This window comes from Pantherophis guttatus, chromosome 2 (assembly GCF_059756535.1).
Source record: "Pantherophis guttatus breed Tessera chromosome 2, ASM5975653v1, whole genome shotgun sequence".
In the NCBI taxonomy this organism is placed as follows: Eukaryota; Metazoa; Chordata; class Lepidosauria; order Squamata; family Colubridae; genus Pantherophis; species Pantherophis guttatus.
In genome coordinates this window covers 137,182,471-137,207,161 of record NC_142064.1, presented here as the reverse complement: position 1 = coordinate 137,207,161, position 24,691 = coordinate 137,182,471, and the positions used below count along the sequence as shown (strand labels likewise).

General features: G+C 42.3%; 1 protein-coding gene across 2 annotated transcripts in view; it reads left to right on the top strand.

Annotated features, from left to right (window-relative positions):
- ADCY6 (adenylate cyclase 6) overlaps nt 1-19,554 on the top strand; it is a 66,631-nt gene extending 47,077 nt beyond the window's left edge. For both annotated transcript variants that reach the window (XM_034412308.3, XM_034412307.3), the window contains exons 13-23: nt 29-126; nt 2,495-2,582; nt 3,312-3,428; nt 4,531-4,692; nt 5,359-5,534; nt 8,396-8,422; nt 10,138-10,267; nt 12,224-12,487; nt 15,848-16,052; nt 16,145-16,269; nt 17,984-19,554. In XM_034412308.3, coding sequence (XP_034268199.2) covers nt 29-126; nt 2,495-2,582; nt 3,312-3,428; nt 4,531-4,692; nt 5,359-5,534; nt 8,396-8,422; nt 10,138-10,267; nt 12,224-12,487; nt 15,848-16,052; nt 16,145-16,269; nt 17,984-18,109 — 1,518 coding nt within the window. In that variant the 3' untranslated portion in view covers nt 18,110-19,554. The remainder of the gene's footprint in view (nt 1-28; nt 127-2,494; nt 2,583-3,311; nt 3,429-4,530; nt 4,693-5,358; nt 5,535-8,395; nt 8,423-10,137; nt 10,268-12,223; nt 12,488-15,847; nt 16,053-16,144; nt 16,270-17,983) is intronic.
- Nucleotides 19,555-24,691: the final 5,137 nt, after the last annotated feature.

Here is a 24,691-nt window from a genome sequence, read left to right as displayed (position 1 = left end):
TTTTTTCCCTTCTCTTTTAATCCTATAGTATTCCAAAAAGGTGGATACCCGCTTTGGTAGTTACGTGGCTTGTACCATGCTAGTCTTCTGCTTCATTTGTTGCATCCAGATAGTCATCTTCCCGCAGTGAGTGACACATGTACAAGAGTATGTTCATCATGTACTCTTTTTGGAAACACATTATGTACATAAGTGTGTGTGTGTGTGCATAAATATATATCAAAGTATGGCCACAATTGAGCCCAAAATTTCTGCTGCTAAGCGAGACAGTTATTACACAATACAGTGCGGTTTGCCCTATGTTACCACCTTCCTTGCCACAGTTGTTAAATGAATCACTGCAGTTGCTATGTTAGTAACCCGGTTGTTAAGTGAATCTGGCTTCCCAGTTGACTTCGCTTGTCAGAAGGTCTCAACAGAGGATCACCTGACCCCGGGACAAGGCAGCCGTCATAAATATGAGTCAGTTGCCAAGCATCTGAATTTTGATCACATGGCTATGGAGGTGTTGCAACGGTCGTAAGTGTGAAAAACAGTCATAACTCACCTTTTTCAGTGCCGTTGTAATTTTGAACGGTTACTACATGAGCTGCAGTAAATCAAGGACTACCTGTACTGAAAAAAAGTGACTTGTAACCAGCATCACATATACGACCATTGAAATCTCTCCATAGTCATGTGATCAAAATTTGGGGACTTGGCAACCAGTATGAATTTATGAGAGGTGCAGCGTCCCAGGGTCATGTGATCATCATTTGTTACCTTCCCAACAACTTCCGACAAGCAAAGTCCATGGGAAGCTGGCTTCGCTTATTGACGATGTGACTCAAGAACTCCAGTGATTATTTAACTGTGGCAAAAAAAAAAAAAAGAAACCCCATTGAAAAATTAGGCACAACTCATTTAACAACTGCCTGGCATAACAACACAAATTCTAATTGCAATTGTGGTTGTAAGTCAAGGACTACCTATATTTGGGACATATATAGTCAAAGGAGCCATGTGCTATAGCAGGGGTCACCAACCTTTCAGATCTCAGGGACCACTAAACTCATAATTTTAAATCCCATGGACCACTAATATGATCTGCCTAATGAGTGGGCGTGGCTAGGTGGTCATGTGACTGGGTGGGCATGGCCAACTTGATATCACTCACATCGAGGGATGCCTCACCAGCCTGCTCTGGCTCCTTAGGGCCCCAACAGGAAGAAGTTGTTGGAGTGAAGCAGCCACCCCGAGAAAGAGTTGCCAAAACAGCTGGCTCAGTTCAAATTGGATCTGGCCAAGGAGGCTCAGTAGAAGCACTTCAGTGAGGACTAGGAGCATAGGCTTTCCAAGCAGAGGGAAGACCTGCAGGAGTGCAAGGCCATGAACCGGTGCCTGGAGGCTTAGCGGACTGAGATGGTCAGCCAGTTCCAGGCCATGATACGGTCCCATTGGAATGAGGCCTTCTGGCTCTTCACCACCAGCGGCGCTTCCCTCCAGCCTTCGTCCAAAACCCCATACCAGGAGGCTGAAGCAGACCCCGAGTCAGAATTTCTGCCCCCCTCCAACCTACACAAAAAGACCCTGAAGGGGGAGACTCTCTGCAGCAACACAAATGTTCATTGCACGTATCCGACCCAGGGGCCGTAGTTTGAGGATCCCTGATTTAGTGCAATATAATAAAATCCAAATAATTTTTCTGCAGACCACCAACATTTTCTCACAGACCACCAGTGATCCATGGACCACCAGTTGGTGACCGCTGTGCTATAGTACACACAGATGCAGAAACCCAAATTCCAGATCACATACCATATTGTGCTGCAAACAAATGTGCTGTCCCTGGAAGCAATATTGAGTAACTTCTAACACTCCAGGGAAGCTGAAAGTTCAAAAATAAGTCTGCAATACCAAGAAGACTGCTTCAGCCAAATGACTGCAAAATAATCCAAATAAAAATGGCAAGTTGTATACATACACATCATGCACACGCACACTTAACTACACAGATTTCCAGCTTTGCCTTAATATTATTAGCATATGAAGGGATCGTCTACTAGAAAGAAGTAGTTTAGAAACAGCAGCATGAGAAGGGAGAGTAATGTATTCTCTTGGAGCTGTTGTGAAGCTGATGTTTGAGCAAAACAAAGTGAAAGTCGTTCTGAAGCAATGGGAGTCCCAGATGGTTCGTGACATAGCTGCAAAGCATACTTCAGTGCTGTAACATCATAGCACAAAGTTGGTGCAATGTTTTTTAATAACATGTAAATGTTATTATGTAACATTTAATAAATGTTATGTAAACCCTCCTAATCTGATGTTTCCAAATGTGTTGGGTTATGACCACTCAGCCAACATTGGATGTGTTGGGGATAATGGGAATAGTCTTCCAACATAGCTAAAGGGCTCAAGTTGGGGAGTCAGGCCAGTATACTAGCAAATACTTGAAAAGTTAATTTAATGACAGTGTCTGGATTTCTCAGACTAACTGCGCTCCTTATTTCCACAGTTCCTCTCTGATGTTTGGTGCCTACATCAGCGTCTTCGTCATCCTGGCCTCCATTCTATTTGTGTGTGCCATTTATTCCTGCCTTGGTGTAAGTTGCACTCTCACAAATCCCACCAATGAGCAAATCTTGATTCGTTCTGACTTTGTTTCCACCAGCTGTGGACTCTGCTTGGGCACATCTTCTTATCAAGAATAGAGATGTGTGCAATTTTTCCAGATGGAGCATTCTTCCCCAGCTGGGTACCTTTGAGGGTACTGTATGTTTGGGATTACCCTGCATAGAATTTCTAGCCAGCCTGATTTTAACACATTTGAAAAGCACCTGCTTCTGGAAAGCCGTTTCAGAACTTATGGACTTTTATTACGTTGTTTTCACTTTTGTACTGGCTCCTGCCAAGTTGCAGATGGAGGAAAATACTAATTGGGGTTGGACCAGTAATCAAGATTTGGAGTTTCTTCTTTTTTTGCCAGATTGGGTAAATAGAAAAATGAAAGTTGCTTAATATCAGGCCAGGTTATTCATCCATCTTCTGCAGTGTTGCCTTCAGTATTATTATCCAGTGTTATTGGAAAATAATATTGTTTACAGTATCATTAATATTATATTATTGTTGTCTGCTGAGCACAATTCAGCTTCTCGGCAGAAAGCCTGAATCCCTACTGTAGAGTTTTCTAGATTGAAGACTGCCATGAGCTTGGTTCCTGGTATCTGGCTCTGGTGTCACCAGGCTAACGGGGATAGTTGCAACTAGTTGGAAGTGATGAATGATAATATCAGTACCCCTTTAATCATTCAACCTTTTCCAATCCCTTTTAGCCCTTTCCTGCCGCTTTGCAGCGTGTTTCTCGCAAGATAATCCAATCCCGAATCAACAGCACTATTACTGGTGTGGCCTCCATCCTGCTTGTCTTCATCTCTGCCTTTGTCAACATGGTATGAGAAGCAGGGAGGGGGAAAGATGCTGGAGGAGGGCTGAAGGGCAAAGGTCTTGAATTCCAAGATCGGTCAGATGATAGTCAGTAAATTGTGCAACAAAGTTTGCTTATAGGCAGAGGTCATCAATGATAGGGTCTAAATACAGGTAGTCCTCGACTTACGATCACAATGGAGCCCAAAATTTCTGTTGTTAAGTGAGGTGATCTTTCTTGCCACAGTTGTTAAGTGAATCACTGCAGTTGATAAGTTAGTTGTTAAGCGAATCTGGCTTCCCCTTGACTTTGCAGACGGTCACAAAAGGTGATCACATGATTTTGAGACACAGCAGTGGTCATAAATATGAACCCATTGCCAAGCATGTGAATTTTGATCCTGTGATTATGGGGATGCTGCAAAGGTCGTAATTGTGAAAAACGATCATAAGTCACTTTTTCCAGTGCCATTGCAACGTCGAATGGCCACTAAACGAACTGTTGTAAGTCGAGGATTATGTGTATTACAGCAGGGTATAAGATATATTTATCAGATGCTATCGTTTACAAGTGAACTACAGAGACCTGTTCACATATAATGCAAGTTACAAACCATGCTTTACAAACCACAATTGGCTGTTTTTGTGTATCAACTCGATACACAATCCTAGTTTTACTAAAAAACGCTATACTAGGACTTAGCACTGTCAGGACTTAGCATATTATATTCCTCTCTGTTATGTTTTGAACAGGGGATGTAGAAGTCCTATTTTTCTTGCTCTGCAACCGTTTTCCGATCAAAGAACGATTGCATTGAAAATGTCTAAAATGATGCAAAATGTTATTTGCCAAGGAACCCGTATGCATTAATACTTCCCTAAATTGGTATCATCCCCACATGTTGGAATTAACAACTATCAGAATTCCCAAATGGCAAGGGAAAGCTGAGGAAAGGCCTCTGGATCCTGTGAGCAACTTTTTGACTTTCAAATCCCTATCAAATCTCAGGAACTCTTATTACCTGGCTGCATCCCTAGAGCCTCAGGGATTTGTCACCGTCCCAGTTACACTAGGGATCAGGGGGTTCTAGAACCACCGAGCAGCAGCTGAATTACCTCACTCTTTAGTTTGCTTGCAGTCGGATCCGGCTCCAAGACTGTGTGGTTAGATTCTTCAACGTTACTCCGGCTACAGTAGACCCCTGTTACCTCCAGGCTCTCAATTATACCTTGGCATCAGACACTCCACCCTGCCAAGGGAAGGATGACTTGACCTGCAGTTTCCCTGAGGTATGTTCATCGGAAGAGGCTTTGGTGTGGAAAATGAGGTTTGGGTAGGGCACGAGGGAGGATGCCAAGCTTTGTGTGCGGCGACGTGGAGCATTTCTTTCTGAGGGTTGTCTCCTTCCTCCTTCACTCCATGTTGCCCTCCCAGAAGTACCTTGATAGGTGGACTGGCCTCTCTTGGCCATGGAGGTTGCTTGAGTTTGGAATGTGTTGGTAGAACCAGGAGGGGAGAGTAAGAGATAAGAGGCCTGCTGGATGGGAGAACTTGAACTGTTGCTAAACGGTAAAAGTCTGCCTCCATCATTTGGCTGACTGTGCCGGAATCAGAGAGCCAATCCCCACCCCACCCAAGCAACGCGGATGCTTATTAGCCTCCTGCCTCTGATACTGAAGGAGGGGACTTGTAACACCCATTGTAATTAGCTGTTAGCACATCTGTCAAATCTTGCTATCACAATCTTCCAATGAAAGTTTCCTTTTGAAATGGCTTTCGTTTCAAGAGTTCGGCTTTCTTGAGAAGACTGGCGAGGCAGGGCCTCACAACACCTCATTTCAGGGGAGAAAACAGGGTTGGCGATGCTTTGAGGGAGCGATTCTGGGACTTCTGGGAACACATCCAGATTTGTAAGGGGGAGTCCTTAACAAATGTCTATCCTTTCTTCCTTTTAGTACTTCACTTACTCGGTGTTGCTGAGTCTGCTGGCCTCTTCCGTCTTCCTGCACATCACCAGCCTTAGGAAGCTGGCGCTGCTGGTGACAATGGAGGTGGTGTACTTGATACTGGCTGAGGGCCCACAGGGTGTGCTGTTTGACAACTATGACTTGCTGTTGGCCACTAATGCTCTGTAAGAACCTCCCTCTCTCTCTCCAGGGGTGGGAAGAATCTCAGTCTTCAGTCAGCTCTCAAACGCCTCTCAAGATTTTGGGGTGGGTGAGGTGGTTCCCTATAATTCTTCTATGCAGATAGTCCTTGAGTTATGACAGTGATTGGGGTTGGAATTTCTGTTGCTAAGTAATGCAGTTGCAAAGTACAATGCTGTGGGCTCACATCACTTAACAACAGCAAATTGCAATCATGTGCTTGCAGGATAATACCACTGTCATGTGGGCTAATTGCAAAAGATCATGATCACATGACTTCAGGGGTTCTGGAATGGCCAGAACTTTGAAGACTGGTCATAACCATCACTCATTCAGTGCCATTCTAACTTTGCATGGTCTCTGAACAAGTGGTTGTTAACCAAGGACCACCTGTTCTATCATTAGATTTGCCACCTTGAATGTAGCATTGGGAATTATTACTAACGTGTTAGCACTAGTTGTAATGATAATATAACACCATCTTTTCAATCGATCAATCAATCTATCAATCAATCAATCAGAATAGAGCAGGAAAGGACCTTGGAGATCTTCTAGTCCAATGCCTTCTCAAGCAGGAGACCCTATGCCATTTCAGACAAATGGCTGTCCAGTCTTTTCTTAAAAACCTTCAGTGATGAAGCATCTACAACTTCTGAAGGGAAGCTGTTCTGCTGGCTAATTGTCCTCACTGTTAGGAAGTTTTTCCTTAGTTCCAGGTTGCTTCTCTCCTTGATTAGTTACCATCCACTGTTTCTTGTCCTGCCCTCTGGAGCTTTGGAAAATAAATTGACACCCTCCTCTTTGTGGTAGCTTCTCAAATACTGGAATATTGCTATCATGTCCCCCCTAGTCCTTCTTTTATCAGTATGTTCTCAAATGAAGGGAAATGCTCTCATTAAAAAAAAAAATGCACCTGATGTTCCTTAAGAAGAGCACTGTATTGGCAATGAACAGCACTTCTTGATTGGCCAGGCAGGCAGCAGTAGGCGGTCTGTGGGTGGAGCAATCCATCAGTCATTCAATGTTCAAGGCTGTGTTTTGTGGCTTTCAAAATTCTGTCAGTGAGTTCTGTTTTACTTCTTCAGGTGCTCCCTATACCTAATCTTTGTCTTAGAAGATTGATTTGCCTTTCTAGCTGTCCTACTTTTCTTGGATTATAGTGTTCACACAACATGTTTACTCTGTCTTTGACCCAGTTAGCATGTTGAGTAAACCCAACCAGGTTTTCTGAAAGTCCTAGACCCCAGGGACAAGGAGAGAGAAATAGATAGCATCCTGAAAGACAGCCTCTGGGTAGCTGAAGGCCCAAAAGGCACATTTGTATAAACTTTCTCCAGCGCATTACAAAAATGCAACTCCACGTATGGGTCCTTATTCCTTTGGACTAAATACACATACACACACACACACACACACACAAATAGAGTGAGGGATTTACCATTCCTGCCCACATGCGTATCCTTGACTTTTTGGTCCACCAGAAGGAAAAGAAAAAAATTATGCATCTCTTTTCTCCTCAAGTGATGGTTTTCTCTGGATAGGAGATTGCAACTGTGGCTTTTGCAGCGGTAGAGGGCACCTGCTGACCTCCAAAATTTTTTGACTTTTATTTAGTTATTTAAATTAAATCACTGGAATCTTTTGAAATATTTAAGTTTTCATATGAGGATCAGCATGGTGTGGTTAAAATGGGTCGTGGTTAGGTGTAAATGTGATGTTATGAATCAGTGGGGTATACTGTCACTAGGGAGGCTCAGGTTCCAGATCCACTGTCAGCCACAGGAACTTTCTGAATTACTTTGGGCATTCCACTTTCTCTCAGCTCAGCCTACATCACAGGGTGGTTGTTTTGAGGAAACATTGGAAGAGGGACTAGTACAAATGCTGCCTTGAATTCCTCAAGGAATGGGGGAATATAAATCTGACAGTAATTATCTTTAAAATGTTTTTCAGCCATGGTATTATGTAAAAAAAAACCCCACGATACTCATTGCTTTAAAAAGGGCCTGGTGGCTCAGCAGACTAAAAGCATTGTGATTAACACCAGCTGTCTGCAATTACTGTAAGTTCGAATCTCACCAGGTTGACTCAACCTTCCATTCTTTCTAAGGTAGGTAAAATGAGGACCCAGTTTGTGGGGGCAATAAGCTGACTTTGTATAAATATACAAAAGTATGAAGGCTATTGTTTAACGCATTGTAAGCCTCCCTGAGTCTCTGGAGAAGGGCGGCATATAAATCAAATTTAAAAAATAAATAAATAAATAAATAAAAAGTTACTGATTCTGTTCTTAGACTGTACACTTAGGGATCTCCATTTTTTTAGGGTTTTTTTGAAAAATGAAATGTGGGAATAGACAGAATTAACTTCACATATTATAAAGCGAAAGCATTCAATAGATGAGGTTGTGAAGGGACGGAAAACTAACATGTCAAATCCAGGAAATGCTTCTGGCTGCCGAAGAAAAAGAATAGTAGACTTGTGGAAGACTATAAAGTGTGAAAAAGCAAAGCCTGTCTTGGAATTAAGTCAGAAGTTGACTTAAGCCGGTTCTTCTGAGCCTTGTTCTCAGTGAACCTTCAAAATCTTGTAATTAAAATATAATCTCTTATCTGAAAGTACTTATTAAATCGGGGGGTCTCCAAACTCGGCAACTTTAAGGCTTACAGACTTCAACTTCAAGCATGGCCGGCTGGAGAATTCTGGGAGTTGAAGTCCACAGATCTTAAATTTGCCAAGTTTGGAGACGCCTGTATCAAACAAAGAAAAGAAAAGAGACCAGAATAATTCAGACTTCATTAAGGACTATGTCTAAAAATGTCTTCTTTTCTCTTTTCCAAAACAGGCCAGTCTTCAATGAGACTCAGCCCTGGTGAGTAGGAATTGGGTGTGGACTAAATGTGTGTGTGTGTGTGTGTGTGTGAGGAGGGAGGATTGATGGCAAGGAGACACTAGTTTCAGAAACTAGTGAAAGTATCACCAAAGTTTTGTGAAGCGTGTTTGGAAAGTAATGCTCTTAGGACAAAAAAAAGCATTAGTCCCCTGAGCATTAGAACTGAACAGACAGCTAGGGACATTTTGTCTATTCCTCTTGTTTTTGTTCATCCTGGTTTTGGGTTTCCATGAGTCTTGTTTGTTCTACCACAAGACCAAACTGATGATATTATTTAAGTAGCAGAAGGACAAGATAAGTACAAATCCAGAGGATCTTGCAAAACTAAATTTAAAATCGCTCCCACAGAGAGGGCCTCCTCAGGGTGCCGTCGGCCAGACAATGTCGGCTGGCGACCCCCAGGGGGAGAGCCTTCTCTGTGGTGGCACCTACCATCTGGAACAATCTACCCCCAGAGATACGAGTGATCCCAGACCTCCAGACTTTTCGTCGGGCCCTTAAAACCTACCTCTTTCAGTTAGCCGGGCTGTCCTGATTTTATGATGGGTTTTAAAATTTGAAATTGGTTTTAAATTGTAATGTTCTAAATTATGGGCCAAATTATTTAATTATTTTAAATCTATTTTAACTTTTGTATATAACGTGTTTTACTTGGCTGTTCACCGCCCTGAGTCCGAAAGGAGAAGGGCGGTATAGAAATTTGAATAAATAAATAAATAAATAAAATGAACGGAGTGCCCGGAGGGACTTAATATAACAGAAGGGAAGACAAGCAAATTGTATCAAGGGACCACAGTAAACAACTGCAGTTGTGCACTAACTTTGGAATTATTTTAAGTAAGGAATGATGATTAAAGAGATATGGCAGAGGTTTTGTGGTCAAGACAAGGATTAGAAAATAAAACATGATGATGATGATGATGATGTAGTTGATCAGTATCCTACCTTTCTGCTTCAGTGAGCTCTCAAGGTGGCTGACTAAAAAAGATACAAAAAGTTGAGAATGACAGTGTTACATTTTTGGTAATTAAACCCTGGAAAAATGTTTCTTTAGACACTGAGAAAGATGGGGACCCAACACAGTTCCCAAGGAAGAACCATCCATGGCTTGGGAGCAATTCAGGAGAAAGACAACTCAAATTTATGGAAAGAGAAGCTTCTGACAAGTAGATGTCTCCAAGATGGCCACTCCTGATGACTAAATAACCACACAAATTGGCTATAGGAGAGGCAATCTCTTAGATAGCTGGGCTGTAAGCCATTTAAGGTTTTAAAGGTTGCTACTAACACCTTAAATGGTACCTGATGAGCAACTAAGAACCAGTGCAGATCTTTCACATTGCTTTATGTTTATTTTTATTAATTCTTTCAGGGCACCTCCTGTCTTTCTGCATACAACTCCTTTCCCCATCTGTTTACCTCCTAGATTGATTTGGACTGAAACTTGATCTGGTTGGGAATTCTGTGTCTTCCAGTTCCTAACCAGTCTGGACTACATCAGATTGGAAAGGGATAGAATATAGCATCTAAGGCCAATTGGCAACAGCGTAATTAGGGGAGCTGATTGAATTGGAATGGCAAAGATTATGGAGTTAAAGCTCCGAGGTGTTAGGATCATGAGAACTGAAAAGTTAGTACTTTGTGCTCTTTCTTTACTCTCTTTTTTTTCTGCCTCCCCCAATTTAATTTAATAGTTCCTCAACGAAGAAAGTGCCTCTGCAGTACATGACACCTGTTATCCTGTTACTTTTTGCTTTGGCCCTCTATCTTCATGCCCAGCAAGTCGAATCAACAGCGCGCCTTGATTTTCTCTGGAAACAACAGGTATTGGAGGAAAAATAGAGATTCTGAAAACAAGTTGCAAGAGAGAGTTTGTAGTATTGGTGAATACCCAGATTTGCGGTTGGCTCTTATCTTTTGTCCAACTGTTTAACATTCCTTCTTCTCATTGTCAGGGTCTGGACAGGAAAGAGCCTTAGAGTTTTTATCAGCAATAGGCAGGGAGCAAGGTCAGCTGCCATCCCATCTTCTCAGATCCTTTTGCCTATACTTTGCCATACAAGCTCTTTAATGATGTAGTTGTGCAACAAGGGTACCCAAACCCCAGGCCATGGCCCGGTACTGGGCCACGGCCCGTTGGGAACCAGCTGCACAAGTGGCGGGCAAACAGTAAAGCATGTGAAACTCCATTTGTGTAAGTGGGGGGTGCCCTTACAAATGGAACCCTCCCCTCTCCCCACCCGACCACAATAATCACCTCTGCCATTGCCCCCCCCGCCCCCCCCGCCCCCCAATCTACAGAACTGGAAAGGTTGGAGACCACTGTTGTACAACATCCAACTCTGTAGATACCAGCTATCAAGTCTCTGGAAAATTCTGGTTTGCTCTTAAACATTTGACTGAAGCATGGTGAGACACAAACTTTACATCCTCAAGTAGCACCCAGTCTTGCAAATGTATTATTCCTTTCTCATTGTATAACTAAAATAACATACGTTGAGTTTGGTTGATATCTGCTTAATGGAAGGTTTAAAATATATAATAAATGCAGTCTACATTTTTTCAAGACTCCTGGCAGGAAAATTCTTGTTGACTTATGGATACAGAGATAACCTCTTCAGATCGTAGTACAGGTAGTTGTTGAAATACAACCCTTCATTTAGTGATTGTCCAAAGTTCCAACGGCACTGAAAAAAAGTGACTTACAACAGATCCTCACACTTATGCCCATCACAGCATCCACACAATCACGTGATCCAAATTCAGGATGCTTGGCAACTGACATGTATTTATGACACTTGCAGTATCCCGGGGTCATGTGATTGCCATTTGTGTTCTTGCGAGCTAACTTCCAACAAAATCAATGGGAAATGTCAGATTCACTTAACGACGACATTCAGTTAACCTCAGCGACTTGCTTAACAACTGTGGCACAACAGGTTGTAAAATTCGGCACAATTTTACACTTGTTTAGCAATGGAAATTCTGGTCAAAATTGTGGTTGTAAGTCGAGGATTACCTGTATAATTGAAAGAAAAATGTCCTAATTTTTTTTTGTCAATTTTTTGTGATTCCAAGAGTACACAAAGTACATAATAATATGTTCCCATATTAATTTCTAAATCACTGGTGATTCAAAAGATCATGAACATCTATTAAAAATTGAACGGATATTCCAGAACAAAATGAATATATGAAATACTATATTACAACTCTCATTGACCTCAACTAATATGGACAATAACTATGGTATGTGGAGGTGACAGAGACTGTCAGATTGAGAAAAACCAATTTATCATATTAACTTAAGTTATTTCCAAGGAAACAGACGCAATACAGATATATGTAAACATACATACATATTTAAAAGCTAAACATACAGAATTTTTAGATGGTGCAGAATTCAACTTCTTCTTGAGTTAACTTTTGAGGCTTCTGCAAAAGGGGACTGAGCTTCCTATTAATCTGGAATGTATCGAACATGAATAAATTACAAAGCTGGTATAACTCAGGATGGACAGAGTACATATAGTATCTTTAGACTTTTTAAAAATGAACACTAAAATTAAAATGAACCAAACTCTCCTTCTGTGCAAAAATCCAGTTTAGCCTATCCAGCCACGCATTTTATTTCTGCAAAAGGATAGTTAGCCTTTTGTGACTACTAGAATCAAGGACTCTTGTTGATCCATTGTAAGTCACCCCGAGATGATCTATTCTTACGTTAAGATTTGTCTTCTGTTTAACGCCTGCATAAGTGATGACCTGATTTCTCTCCAGGCTACAGGTGAGAAGGAAGAGATGGAAGAGCTGCAGGCTTATAATCGTCGGCTGTTACACAACATCTTGCCCAAAGATGTGGCAGCTCACTTTCTGGCACGGGAACGCCTCAATGATGAGCTGTACCACCAATCGTGCGAGTGTGTAGCTGTCATGTTTGCCTCGATCAGCAACTTCTCCGAGTTCTACGTGGAGCTGGAAGCCAACAATGAGGGTGTTGAATGCCTTCGGCTGCTCAACGAGATCATTGCTGACTTTGACGAGGTGAGTGTGTGTTTTTTAGAACAGTGGTCTCCAACCTTGGCAACTTTAAGACTTGTGGACTTCAACTCCCAGAGCAAAGCTGGCTGAGGAACTCTGGGAGTTGAAGTCCACAAGTCTTAAAGTTGCCAAGGTTGGAGACCCCTGTTTTAGAAGAGTGGAAAAAGGAAGGCACTAAAACTCAGTGGGGTCAGAAATCTTGAGTTTTTCAGGAAGTGGCATGACATGGCATTCCAGGCATTGCTGGACTACAACTCCCATTAGCTCTAAGCGGTATGGCAATAGTTGAAGCAGTGGTGGGTTGCAGGAGGCCCTGCCCACTGCCCCGGATGTCGTCATCGGCGATCTGCACATGCGCAGAAGCAAGGCGCGCGCACATGCGATCCCGATGCAAACCGGTAGTAAAGGTAAGAAGTAGAACTCACCCCTGGATTGTAGAATTGCAGTCCAATAACATCTGAGCCATGGTGGCGCAGTGGTTAGAGTGCAGTCGTGCAGGCTATTTCTGCTGACTGCCGGCTGCCTGCAATTTGGCAGATCGAATCTCACCAGGCTCAAGGTTGACTCAGCCTTCCTTCCTTCCGAGGTGGGTAAAATGAGGACCCAGATTGTTGGGGGCAATATGCTGATTCTGTAAATCGCTTAGAGAGGGCTGTAAAAGCACTATGAAGTGGTATATAATTCTAAGTGCTATTGCTATTGCTATCTGGAGAGCCTTGAAAGGAAAATAGAAATATCATGCTATAACATGTTATGGGTCATTTCCCTCTATTTACAGCAGCAGAAACCTGCAAAGTGAATGCTGGTGGATCCAACAGTGACTGGCTTTACACATCACATTAAGCCAAGATGCTTTGGCTTGGGTATTGTGTGGACTCAGATGTTGCGGTTTGTCAAGCATTGTTTATAGACTCAGCCAATTGGACTGAAGGGTTTTTTTCCCCAAAGCCATGGGGAAAACCCCCCCAAAAAACTCCCCTGGTTTCCCCCCCAATTTTCCCATTTTTTTTTTCCAGGCATTCTCACCTCTAGACTGAGCCATGGTTAAACAAACCGTGACTTAGCAGACTCTACAAATCCTGCAATTATATTCCTTAGTATACTTTTTCTTCACTCACTTTTAACTACAGAATGAATCGTAAATTGCTTGAAGTGGTCTGGTAGCCAACATTCAGTGGCCACTACATGTCGGAAAAAATGTAAACCTAGTTGGCCCAGCGAACAGCCTTCAGTTGTCAGGTGAATCTAGGCAACCTTGATTGATAGAAAAAACATTAGTTAAGGGCAGAGAAGCTAGCTGTCTGAATATGGATATGAATCTTCAAAGTTGCAAACAGAGAAAAAAAAAAGTGATGCTTTTCTGCCTGAAAATTATAAAGGATCAAGAAGTTTTGTTTCTAAGAAAGAGTGATCTCTTACTTGCATGGGTGTGCTGGAGACCTCTCTGTGGCAGAATGTGCTCTGCATTGCCACAGGTTTTATTAAAAGTGACAACAATTCATCTTGATGAAGGATAGTGCGTGTGTGTGTGTTTCTCTCTGCGATGGTCCTAAGTGTGAGGATCCGTAATATGTCACGTTTTTCACTGCCATCATACCTTTGAATGGACACCAAACAAATAGTCGTAAGTCGAGGCCTACCTGTGTTCCTTGCTGACCTTTGGATTTTTGCAACCCAGGTAGTTCCATCAGAATTCTCAGTCTGACTGTTCAGTGGCTGCACTTGCCTTTTTTCAACATGTTCTCTTCAGTTGTTCTAGGCAAGGGGTCCCCAACCTGTGGGCCAAGACCCACTACAGGTCTGTAGCTTACTCGCAACTGGGCCATGTGAGTGGCCGACTGGTGTGCATGCACAGCCCCACTCATGCGAGCATCGTGGGCTCTTGGGGCCCCACTCATGTGAGCAATGGGTACTGGTGTGTGTGCACCTGCCCCCTCCCACAAAACCATCCCCTCCAGGGGTGGGTTCTAAAATTTTTTACTACTGGTTCTATGGCCGTGGCTTATTTTGTGGGCGTGGCTTGATGTCATGTAACAATTCTTTAGGATTTAGCAGAGGAACTGGTCTACCAGGCTTTTAACTGTTTGCAGAGCTGTACCGGTCTACTCATTTGTTTTTGGAGGCACTGGTCTACCCATTTATTTTTGCAGGCACCAGTCTACTCATTTGTTTTTGGAGGCACCGGTCTACCACCACACTGCCTTTTAACATTGATCAGCTGTAGGGCAACCCTTTGAAGCCCCGCGGCAAGAGTGTAAACAGCTTTTCCCTTCTAGCCGATCAGCTGGGACTCAGGAGGCAGCAATAGATTGGGGGTGGGGCCAAATAAAAGGTAAGAATAACGGGGGTGGTGGGGCTAGAACCGGTTCGGTGACATCATATCGTCACCGCTACCGGCTCAGCAGACCCGGGCAGAACTCACCACTGATCCCCTCTTTCCCCCCTCTGCTCCATCCAGGCCACCAGCCCAGGAAGGTTGGGGAACTCTGTTCTTAGCTATTGGGACAGCACTAGCACTAGCACTTAGACTTATATACTGCTTCATAATCAGAGGGGGGTTTACTTACCTTCTCTACTGGTTCGCAAATGTGAGTGCACACGTCACCTTCCACGCATGCTTGGTCTTCCGTGCATGCTCTTTGCTCATGTGTGCACCTTCCACGCATGTGCATGGCCTCCAAAATGTGGCTAAATAGGACGTCATTACATCTGGGCAGGTGGGCGGGTCCTACCGCAGTTGGCGCTACTGTTTCGCCCGAACCGGACAGAACCGGCTGAATCCCACCACTGTATAGTGCTTTACAGCATTCTCTAAGCAGTTTACAGAGTAAGCATATTGCCCCCGACAATCTGGGTCCTCATTTTACCAACTTTGGAAGGATGGAAGGTTGAGTCAACCTTGAGCCAGTCAGGATCGAACTGCTGGCAGTGAGCTGAATTAGCCTGCAATACTGCAGTCAAACCACTGCTCCACCACGGCTTCGAGACAAGATCATTCAGGTCTTGTTTTTAGCCCCGAACAACTTGGGACCAGATTATTGGCAGATAATCTTCAGCATTATGTACTAGTTAAAGGAGGTCTAACAGTCCAGGAGTTTCAAAAGGGAAGGCTGCTTGCAGGCACCAGCCATAGATTGTAGCAGTGCCTCCCCATAGCAACACAATGAAGGTGTCCAAGGCTGAGAAGGAAGCGCATTTATAGCATTTATGAAGTTTGCCCTGTCTTGTTGACCCTGTACCAAGAGCATGGGAAACCATTTTGGGAGCAGGGCCAAGTTTCTGCCTATCTGGGAATATTTTAAACGGTGATATAATAATGCTCTTTATAATATTAAATGGCATGATCCTTCCTCCTGTTGGTAGATCATCAGTGACGAACCATTCAGGCAGCTGGAGAAGATCAAGACAATTGGAAGTACTTACATGGCAGCATCGGGGCTAAATGATAGCACCTATGACCGAGAGGGGCGCTCTCACATCACTGCACTGGCCGACTATGCCATGAGACTCATGGAGCAGATGAAATATATCAACGAACACTCTTTCAACAATTTCCAAATGAAAATTGGTCAGTTAAAGTCTTGGAAGTAGCAAGGGGGAAAAGAGGGGTTGGAAGTTGGTGTTTCATTCTGACCTCTGAGATTCTTTCCTCCCTTCTAGGACTAAACATTGGGCCAGTAGTGGCTGGTGTGATTGGAGCCCGAAAGCCACAATATGACATCTGGGGCAACACTGTAAATGTTTCCAGCCGTATGGACAGCACTGGCGTCCCTGACCGCATTCAGGTGAGGCCAGTTACGGTCTGTCCATTTTTCCATCGTGAATAAAATGATCAGTACTTAACATTAAAATACACTTTTCCACTAAATTGAATATTGCATTATTCAAACTCACGCTAATTGCAAAGTACCTTTAATTTTTTTTGTAAATTGGGATTTTGCAAAATCATAGTGATTTTTATTATTTTAGAGAATGGTCTTTTAGCCGGGCCCAGCAATTTCTTTGAAGGTAAAAATAAGTGTGGCCCTTACTATATGAATCAGCAGCTGCTTAAGGAAACCACACTTCTTCCTGGACTCACATGACAGCTGTGCGGTCCCAGGAAAATACTCTTTTGAATTTAGAAAGGCAGTGACAGGATGCAGCTACCCAGGGGTGAAATGTAAAATTTGTTACTAACGGTTCTGTGGGCATGGCTTAGGGAGGGGGGGGGGTTAATGTGACTGGGTGGGTGTGGCCAACTTTTTTTTTTTTTTTTTTAACTTTTCAAAGCATTTTTTCTAATGCTTTGAAAAGCATCTGCCGATCAGGCAACTCAGCTGGGATCGTCAGAGACTTTTCAAAGCATTTTTTTTACCACCTCTTCGGCCAAGAGGTTGCAGAAAAAAATGCTTTGAAAAGCCTCTGATGATCCCAGCTGAGCCACGTGATCATCAGAGGCTTTTTTTTTTTTACATTTAAAAGCATTTTTTCGTCAGAAGAGGTTGTAGAAAAAATGCTTTTAAAAGTAAAAAAAAAAAGCCTCTGATAATCGTGCGGCTCAGCTGGGCATGGTGGGGGGACGCAGGGATTTTTGCTACCGGTTCTCCGAACCACCCACCCCTATCGCTACCGGATCGGGCGATCCGGTCCGAACCAGGAGCATTTCACCCCTACAGCTACCTATATACAGGTACTCCTCCTGTATATAGGTATAGGTATCCTCCTCCTCTACTTACCACCACAATTGAGCACAACATTTCTGTTGTTAAGTGAGAAATGTAAGTTTTGCCCCATTTTACGACCTTTCTTGCCAAAGTTGTTAAGTGAATTACTGCAGTTGATAAGCTAGTAGCCCAGTTGTTCAGTGAATCTGACTTCTCCATTGAGTTTGCTTGTCAGAAGGTTGCAAAAGGGGATCACATGATCTTGGGACACAGCAATGGTCATAAATATGACCCAGTTGCCAACTATCTGAATTTTGATCATGTGACCAGGATGCTGCTGCAGAGGTCGTAACTGTGAAAGTCGTAAGTCACATTTTTGAATGCCGTTGTAACTTTGAATGATCACTAAACGAACTGTTGTACGGCAAGGATTACCTGTAGTTTTATAGTTTTAAGAGCTGTGGTGGCACAGTGGTTAGAATACAGTATGGCAGGCTAATTCTGCTGACTGCCAGGGGTTCAATACTGACTGGCTCAAGGTTGACTCAGCCTTCCATCCTTCCGAGGTGGGTAAAATGAGGAGCCAGATTGTTGGGGGCAATAGCCTGACTCCGTAAACCGTTTAGAGAGGGCTGTTAGAAGCACTGTGAAGCAGTATATAAGTGCTATTGCTATAGTTTTAGATTTGATTCAGATGAAAGTGCTTCGAATTTTGCGGCTTTGTTTATATATTGTGATAATGAATTTCTAAGTTCACGTCTATGTAATGGAGAAGTACTTGGTAGAAATGTGGAGACCTTTGGACTCAGCTGATTAATAAGTATTTTTGTCCCTGCTTTTTTTCCCCCCCCAGGTGACAACTGACCTCTATCAGGTATTAGCTGCCAAAGGTTATCAGTTGGAGTGCCGTGGAGTCATCAAAGTCAAGGGCAAAGGCGAGATGACTACCTATTTTTTGAATGGAGGCCCTACCAGTTAGCAAGAACCTTTGGAACCAAGGAAACTTTTAAGCTGGGCTTAAGCAGCACGGGGTTGATTGGTTCTCTCTATTTGATCTGAATTTTAGAACCAAACTTCTAGAAAGGAGAGTCCTTATATTTCTATCATGGCATCCTGGTCGGTGTTGACAAAGAGAAGATGGGTGTGATCACTCTGCCCCTTAAGAGACGTATTTTTTATTTATTGGGAGCAAAGCCTAATTTGGAGCGCCCCTCCACTTGCTGGGCCCATTTCTTTGGGATCAGGAAAACAAGCTCATTCTTGTACAACTTACTCCTCTCCTAGCATTGACCAAACAATCTGGTGAGGGGAAGCTATAGCAGTGGTTAAAAGTCACACCGATTTATAAATCTCTGGATCCAGAAAGCTGATATTTTCACTTTAATTCTGAAGAGGGCTGTTCCTCCCACTCACCTCTCCCCAGGGTTACTTGGATGTTCTTGAGAAGAGGCCGTATTCCTCTTGCGGTGGCACTTTACCACAACTTTGGGAAGTTCATCAAAGCTGCTTGCCCTCAAAATGCCTATTGAACATCGCATTAGAACGTTGCATCTCTCACAGCAACACCTGCTTAGTCTGTTTTTTGCACACGTGCACACACATTTGTCACTGTGAAGTTCAGGAATGCGTATTTCTTGGGAAAGGGTGATAGTTTGGGGAAGGGAGGGTACAGTTCTTATTTGCCAAACTGCTGTGAGGAAAGAATGGTGAGGTTTGAGGTGCTTCAGAAAAGAGACCTCGGGACTCTGGCTTTGATACCAAAGAAAAGGTGTGGGGTGATGCAGCTTGTTCTCTCCATCTGCCCTGCCTTTCCAAAATAGGCAGAGAAAAGACATAATCCCACTTTCTGGAAGAGCAAAAGGAGGAGATTGACCTACGACTGGAGGAAATGGTTTGATAGGCTTACCTCTTTCACTTTCTGCAGGAAGTTCCCAAAAGAAAAGAAATGGCAATTGTTAGGTCCTAAATGAGGAGGACAAAACCTGTTCCTTCCACGTGGGGCTTTCATTACAGCTGTTTCCCATCCACCTACAATTTTCTTCAAAGTCCCCTATCCAAAGGTCTTCCTGACATTCTTTTTATAGGCTGTTTAGGTTGGGGGAGGGAATTGCAATGTTTGCATTGAGCAGTCCAGGATTGAGGTGTCATGAACCTCGAACTGGGTCCCCCCGACCTTGGAAGAGAGGAGGAGGGAAGAGGAAAGGGGTTACAAATCAGCAACAAAAGCCAGTGTTACATGCTAGTGTAACTTGGGGAGAATTTGGTGCTGCAGATGTGGGTGGACCTGAGGTTTTCTCTCTCCAAAGATTGCTTGAAGATTGGAGAAACTAAGCTTGAGTATTGCAGTAAAAATAAATTTAAAAAAAAAATGTTTGTACTGTTTGGGGAAGGGCAAGCGCACACAATAAAAAGGGTTCCATCCAGCGATGGAAATTCTGCACTTAGTGGGACTTGGTACTGCATGAATCTCAATTCTGAAACTATTTCTTCTACTGATTACTGAATTAACTCCAATAGTGGGAAGGAGACTTGCCGGATGATGAAGACACGAAGCCTGCTTCAGTTCTGTGGCTTTATTTTTTTTTTGCCTTTGTTTTCTCCTTTATGGAGAGGGTATGATTGTAATCTCCATGGTGCCTGCAACTTTCTTTTTTCCCCCTGAAGAGATACGGTATCTTTTCTTTTGATCCTGCCCGAAGGAACTCTTTCTCACAACAGCTCTGGATTTTACTGGCTGTAGCATTTTTTTACAGATGGGCTCTGCTGATGTAGCTTTGATTTTGTCTCTGCTGAGTCTACAATTGGCACATTGCAGCCTCTCCCCCTATCTGCCCCTCCCCCCTGCATCAATGCCTACACTTTTGAACCAAGGGTGAGTTGATGGGGTGTCAATTCGTTTATCATAAGTGGCAGGTAATAGAAGGAAATCCAAGCAATGGAGTGGTATAAGATAATGTAATATTTCTGTTTCTCTTAAAGCAGCTGAGGGCAAAAAAAAAATGATATGAAGGTGTTTTTCTTTTTTAAAGCAAGCTGGAGAGATGGTGACCATTTTAAATTGCTGGTTTAATCTAATTGCTTCAAATTTTTTAAAGAATTTTTTTTTTTTAATGGAAGGCAATCGCCTCTCAGCATAGTCTCTGTGTTATTAGTGCCCATCTTGATGACCGGCTCTGCAGGAGGAGAAAAGTGAATCGTGTGACAAAAGCATCATGCCCATGTCTCCGTACTCCATTTAAAGCTGATGCTAAAATGGCTCAACCTTGTTCCAAGGAGAGAAAAATAAGTGGAGTAGGTGATTATGGCACTTATTTGGTACTTTTTTTGTTTGTGTGTATATATATATATATATATTATATATATATATATAAATTATATATTAAAGATCACTTTCTATTATGCTGTTTCATTTTTATTCTGTCTAGTGCATTTCAGTGTGTCTACTTATCCATCATCTCTGCTTCCCTCTGTCCTACACGCACACACAATATACACGTGCCCAAGAATGAAATTATGAGAAGGGAGACGGCAGCGTTAAGCATTGTATGATTTCATTGGACTGGCATCATTGCATACGGTTATTGGTTTTGTCATACAATTAAGAAGCCCTAAGTTGCAAGGTCGGCTTCTTACTAAATACAGATGGTCCTCAACTTACAACCATTTGTTTAATGACAAGTTACATCACTAAAAAAAGTGATCACCATTTTTCACACAACCGGTGCAACATCCCCATGGTCACTAGATCAAAATTCAGATGTTTGGCAACTGGCTCGTGTTTATGACAGTTACAGTATCCTTAACCATGTTACTATTAAGCACTGCAGTAATTTACCTAACCGTGGTAAAGTCATAAAAGAAGGTGAAACTCACTTAGCAACTGGCTTAATTGTCATAAGTCAAGGACTACCTGTAATGCTCTGAAGATACTTGGTGGCTGCCGTTCTGTGGGTGTTAATAGCTGAAGGACATAGCAGGTTGGGTAAAGTTTAACAAGCTTATTGTTTTGTTTTAATATTTTTATATGCCACTGCAATCCCGTGATTGGGTGGTTCCCAAAATTGAAATGCAATCTCAGTCCAACTGAGCAAAATGATAGAAACAATTTCAAATGAAGAGGATGGCAACCTTTCATTGCTCATAGGTTTTCAAGTTTTGAAAGCCCGGTTAAAAGAGGCCATTTTGAGCAGATTGCCTACTTAGTCTTGGTGGAGCCAATATTCCTAGCTTCCCTCATGCAAAGGCCAGACCCAAGCTCTGCCTCCCGAACAATGTTGCTTCATCTCACAGGGTGATGGGATCTTAAGCAGACCCTCTCTCAACCTTAAAAATATAGCCGTTCTGGACAACATTACTGGGTAATTAGTCATAATTTAAGGAAACTTGATATTTATTTTATTTAGCGTATGGCAAATACATGGACTTATAGTTGTTTATCCATAGAGAGCCAGGAGTTCTACAAAGATGTCCGGCTGCCAACTGTCATTAACTGCCAATTCTTCAGTGTAGTCTGGCTGCCACTTGTTGCTAGTCATTTGGTTCATACTACTATGCTATCCAGGGTGCACCACAAGGAGGCGAAGTAACATCCCACCCACTTGACATTTAGAGGATGTGTACACATTATTTCCTTAGGAAGAAAGAGATTGATGGATAGATGGAGTAACTCCTATCTGCACCTCCATCCCCGGTTTTGAGAGCTTTTCCTATCAAGTATGATCAGCATGTTGACAATAATCCCGTCAATCCATCTGGTGGTTGTGAAGACTCAGGATTCTATATATTATAGACTCATCTTTGGAGAAACCATCAGCTTGTGAAGATTAATATTTTAAAATGATGTTGGCAGAAATATCCATCTTGGAAAGATGGTTCATGATAAAGCAGAACCACATGGGTTGAGGTCCTGGGCAGCTCACTACATGGTGATGGAGTAAAGGGTTTTTATACCTTCTCTTGGGCTGTTGTCAGACTTCCATGGGGCCATGTACAAATCCTAGGAGTTTGCCCGAGCTAAGCTTGGTTGGAGTTTGGCTGAAGCAATGAAGGGGCTGGTTGGGCAATTGCTATAGTGGCTGAGGGCTTACCCTACCTTTGTTTAGACCTTGCTGCAGGTGTAATGGATTACCAAATTCTGCATTTCTAAAAGTTGGCCTCAGCTCGGTGGCAGGAAGCTGAGGCACTGAGTTTTTGTCTCCCTTAAGATTTTTATTTCTCTTTTAGGGAAAATATTTTATCCTGCCTTTTTAAAATATATCTCAAAATATTTCGTTCTTCAAGGAGAGAGGTAAGCTACTCCACTCTTAGACAATTGAAAGAACTCCCAAATATAGGACAAATGTAATATCTATATTTAATATTTATGTAACAAGCTAGCAGCTTGTCTGAATCCATAGGGTGAGAGGTTGGAAGCCTCAAATCACACAGACAACCTCTGGCTCTACATATCCAAATTCTAACTCCTGCTTGGTGAATATCTTTTCCTCATGTCCTCTTCACTAATCCTAATGTATGAGTTAGTGATTGTACAGCCTATACTCTGATAGGCAAATAACAGAAAAATACAGTAAATAAAAAAGAGAAATTCTACAATATCCTGTCTTCAGCCTAGTGTTGAAGCTGAGATGAGTGAATACATATTGCTGTATTGAAGACTTGCTGGCAACAAAGGTGCAGAATTGTGATAGCAAACTGATGTTAGTTCTTAACATTTTCTATAATGGAAATTCAGTAAGACCCATCCTTGGGAGTGTTGCTTGTATTTTAAAATCTTTCAATTCCCTATCCCACATTCTGTAACTTAACCTTTGCCCTTTAATGTCTGAAACTAAATTGTACTTTGTTTTCATTGAAAACAACATGAAAAGTCATTAGCACATTAGTACTTTCTGTGCCTAAGTAGCAATATCCAGTCTGGACAGTGGATGTTAAACTTTTTCAGGGTGCAAAACCTGTTAATTAAAATATAAATAAATCCTGGAACCACTAATCAAGAACCAAACTTGTAGTGATAGAAACTTGGTTGTATTCAAGTGAATTTCCACTCATTCCCTTTAATTTCTTATCGAAACCCTATCAGGTGTTTATAGAACACTGTTTGAAAAGCCCTGATCTATTCAGCCTTAGATGATCTTGGAAAAATTACTTGTGGAGTTAGCTCCGTAGACCTTGAAAGGGAGATTACCAAAATATGGCTGTTGGTTTGATTGGGAAAATAATCCAAAAGAAGGTGGGGCAAATAATGTCTATATTGTTGCCAAAACAATTAAATGGATGAGTCAATGAAGTCATCAGGAACTGAGCTTGATTCAAATGTGTATTTGGGATTGGGTGATATTATTGGCTATGGTGAGAATTGATAATTTTGAGCATGGTTACCTGCTCATTAAAATACAATGAATATAAGACCTACCTAGTACCTCTATTTTGCCAGGTAAGAGTCTTTACCTTTTTTTTTAGGCAATGGTGCAGGTTAGGGCTTCTGAGCTGAAGTTAAGGACTTTTAACCATTGACAAGCAGAACAATGTGCAAACACAGCCATTTGAGGGCAAGGGCACAATGCAAGCCTGCAATTTGACTATCTAAAGATGGTTTCCTTGTAAACTGATTTTACATCCAGGTTTACTTTTCTTGTTAATACCACACGGACTTAGTAGTCATGGGGAAGCGAGTATCTGGCTATCAGCAGGTTGGCTCAACAGAGTAAACCAGAAATATGCAAAGCAGAGAGAATGGTGTGATCTTTTTTGAAACTTTAAACTTCACATCCACATTCCTACCTTAAGATAGCAATAGCACTTAGACTTATATACTGCTTTACAGTGCTTTACAGCCCTCTCTAAACTGTTTTACAAAGTCAGCATATTTCCCCCAACAATTTGGGTCCTCATTTTACCCAGCTCAGAAGGATGGAGGGCTGAGTCAACCTTGAGCCTGGTGAGATTTGAACTGCCAAATTGGAGGCAGACAGCAGACAGCAGTCAGAAGTAGCCTGCAGTACCAGTACCTGCACTCTAACCACTGCACCACTGGGGCTCAATGGGGGGGTGAAGATGGCATTGTGCCATCTTCTCCTATACCATTTTGTTTTTCTATTAAATTCTTGGTGCCTTCCGCCCTGCCATTAAAACTTTCTTTTTTCAGCAAGCCTGGCTGGCTTAACTTTTAAATGTTTTTAACTGGTTTGTCATTGTTTTTTAATTACGGGGCCAAATTTATATCTATCTTTTTAATAGCATTTTAATGTTTGTAGTTTATGTTTTTATTTGGCTGTATACTGCCCTGAGTCCTCAGGGAGAAGGGCAGTATATAAATTTGATATAAAATATAAATAAATTAAATAAATACATAAAAAAAATGTTTTAACCCTGCCATGGATATTTAAGGATTATTTCACTGTATGCACTGCAAACCGCTGAGAATCATCAGACCACAATGGGGGCGTAATTATAAATAATAAGTAAATAAGGACCGTTGGTGTAATGAGTGACATGCTACTGTGTAAATAAAAATGTTTTTCTAATGCAAGAAAAACAACCCTCCTTCTGGATGGAGGCTGAA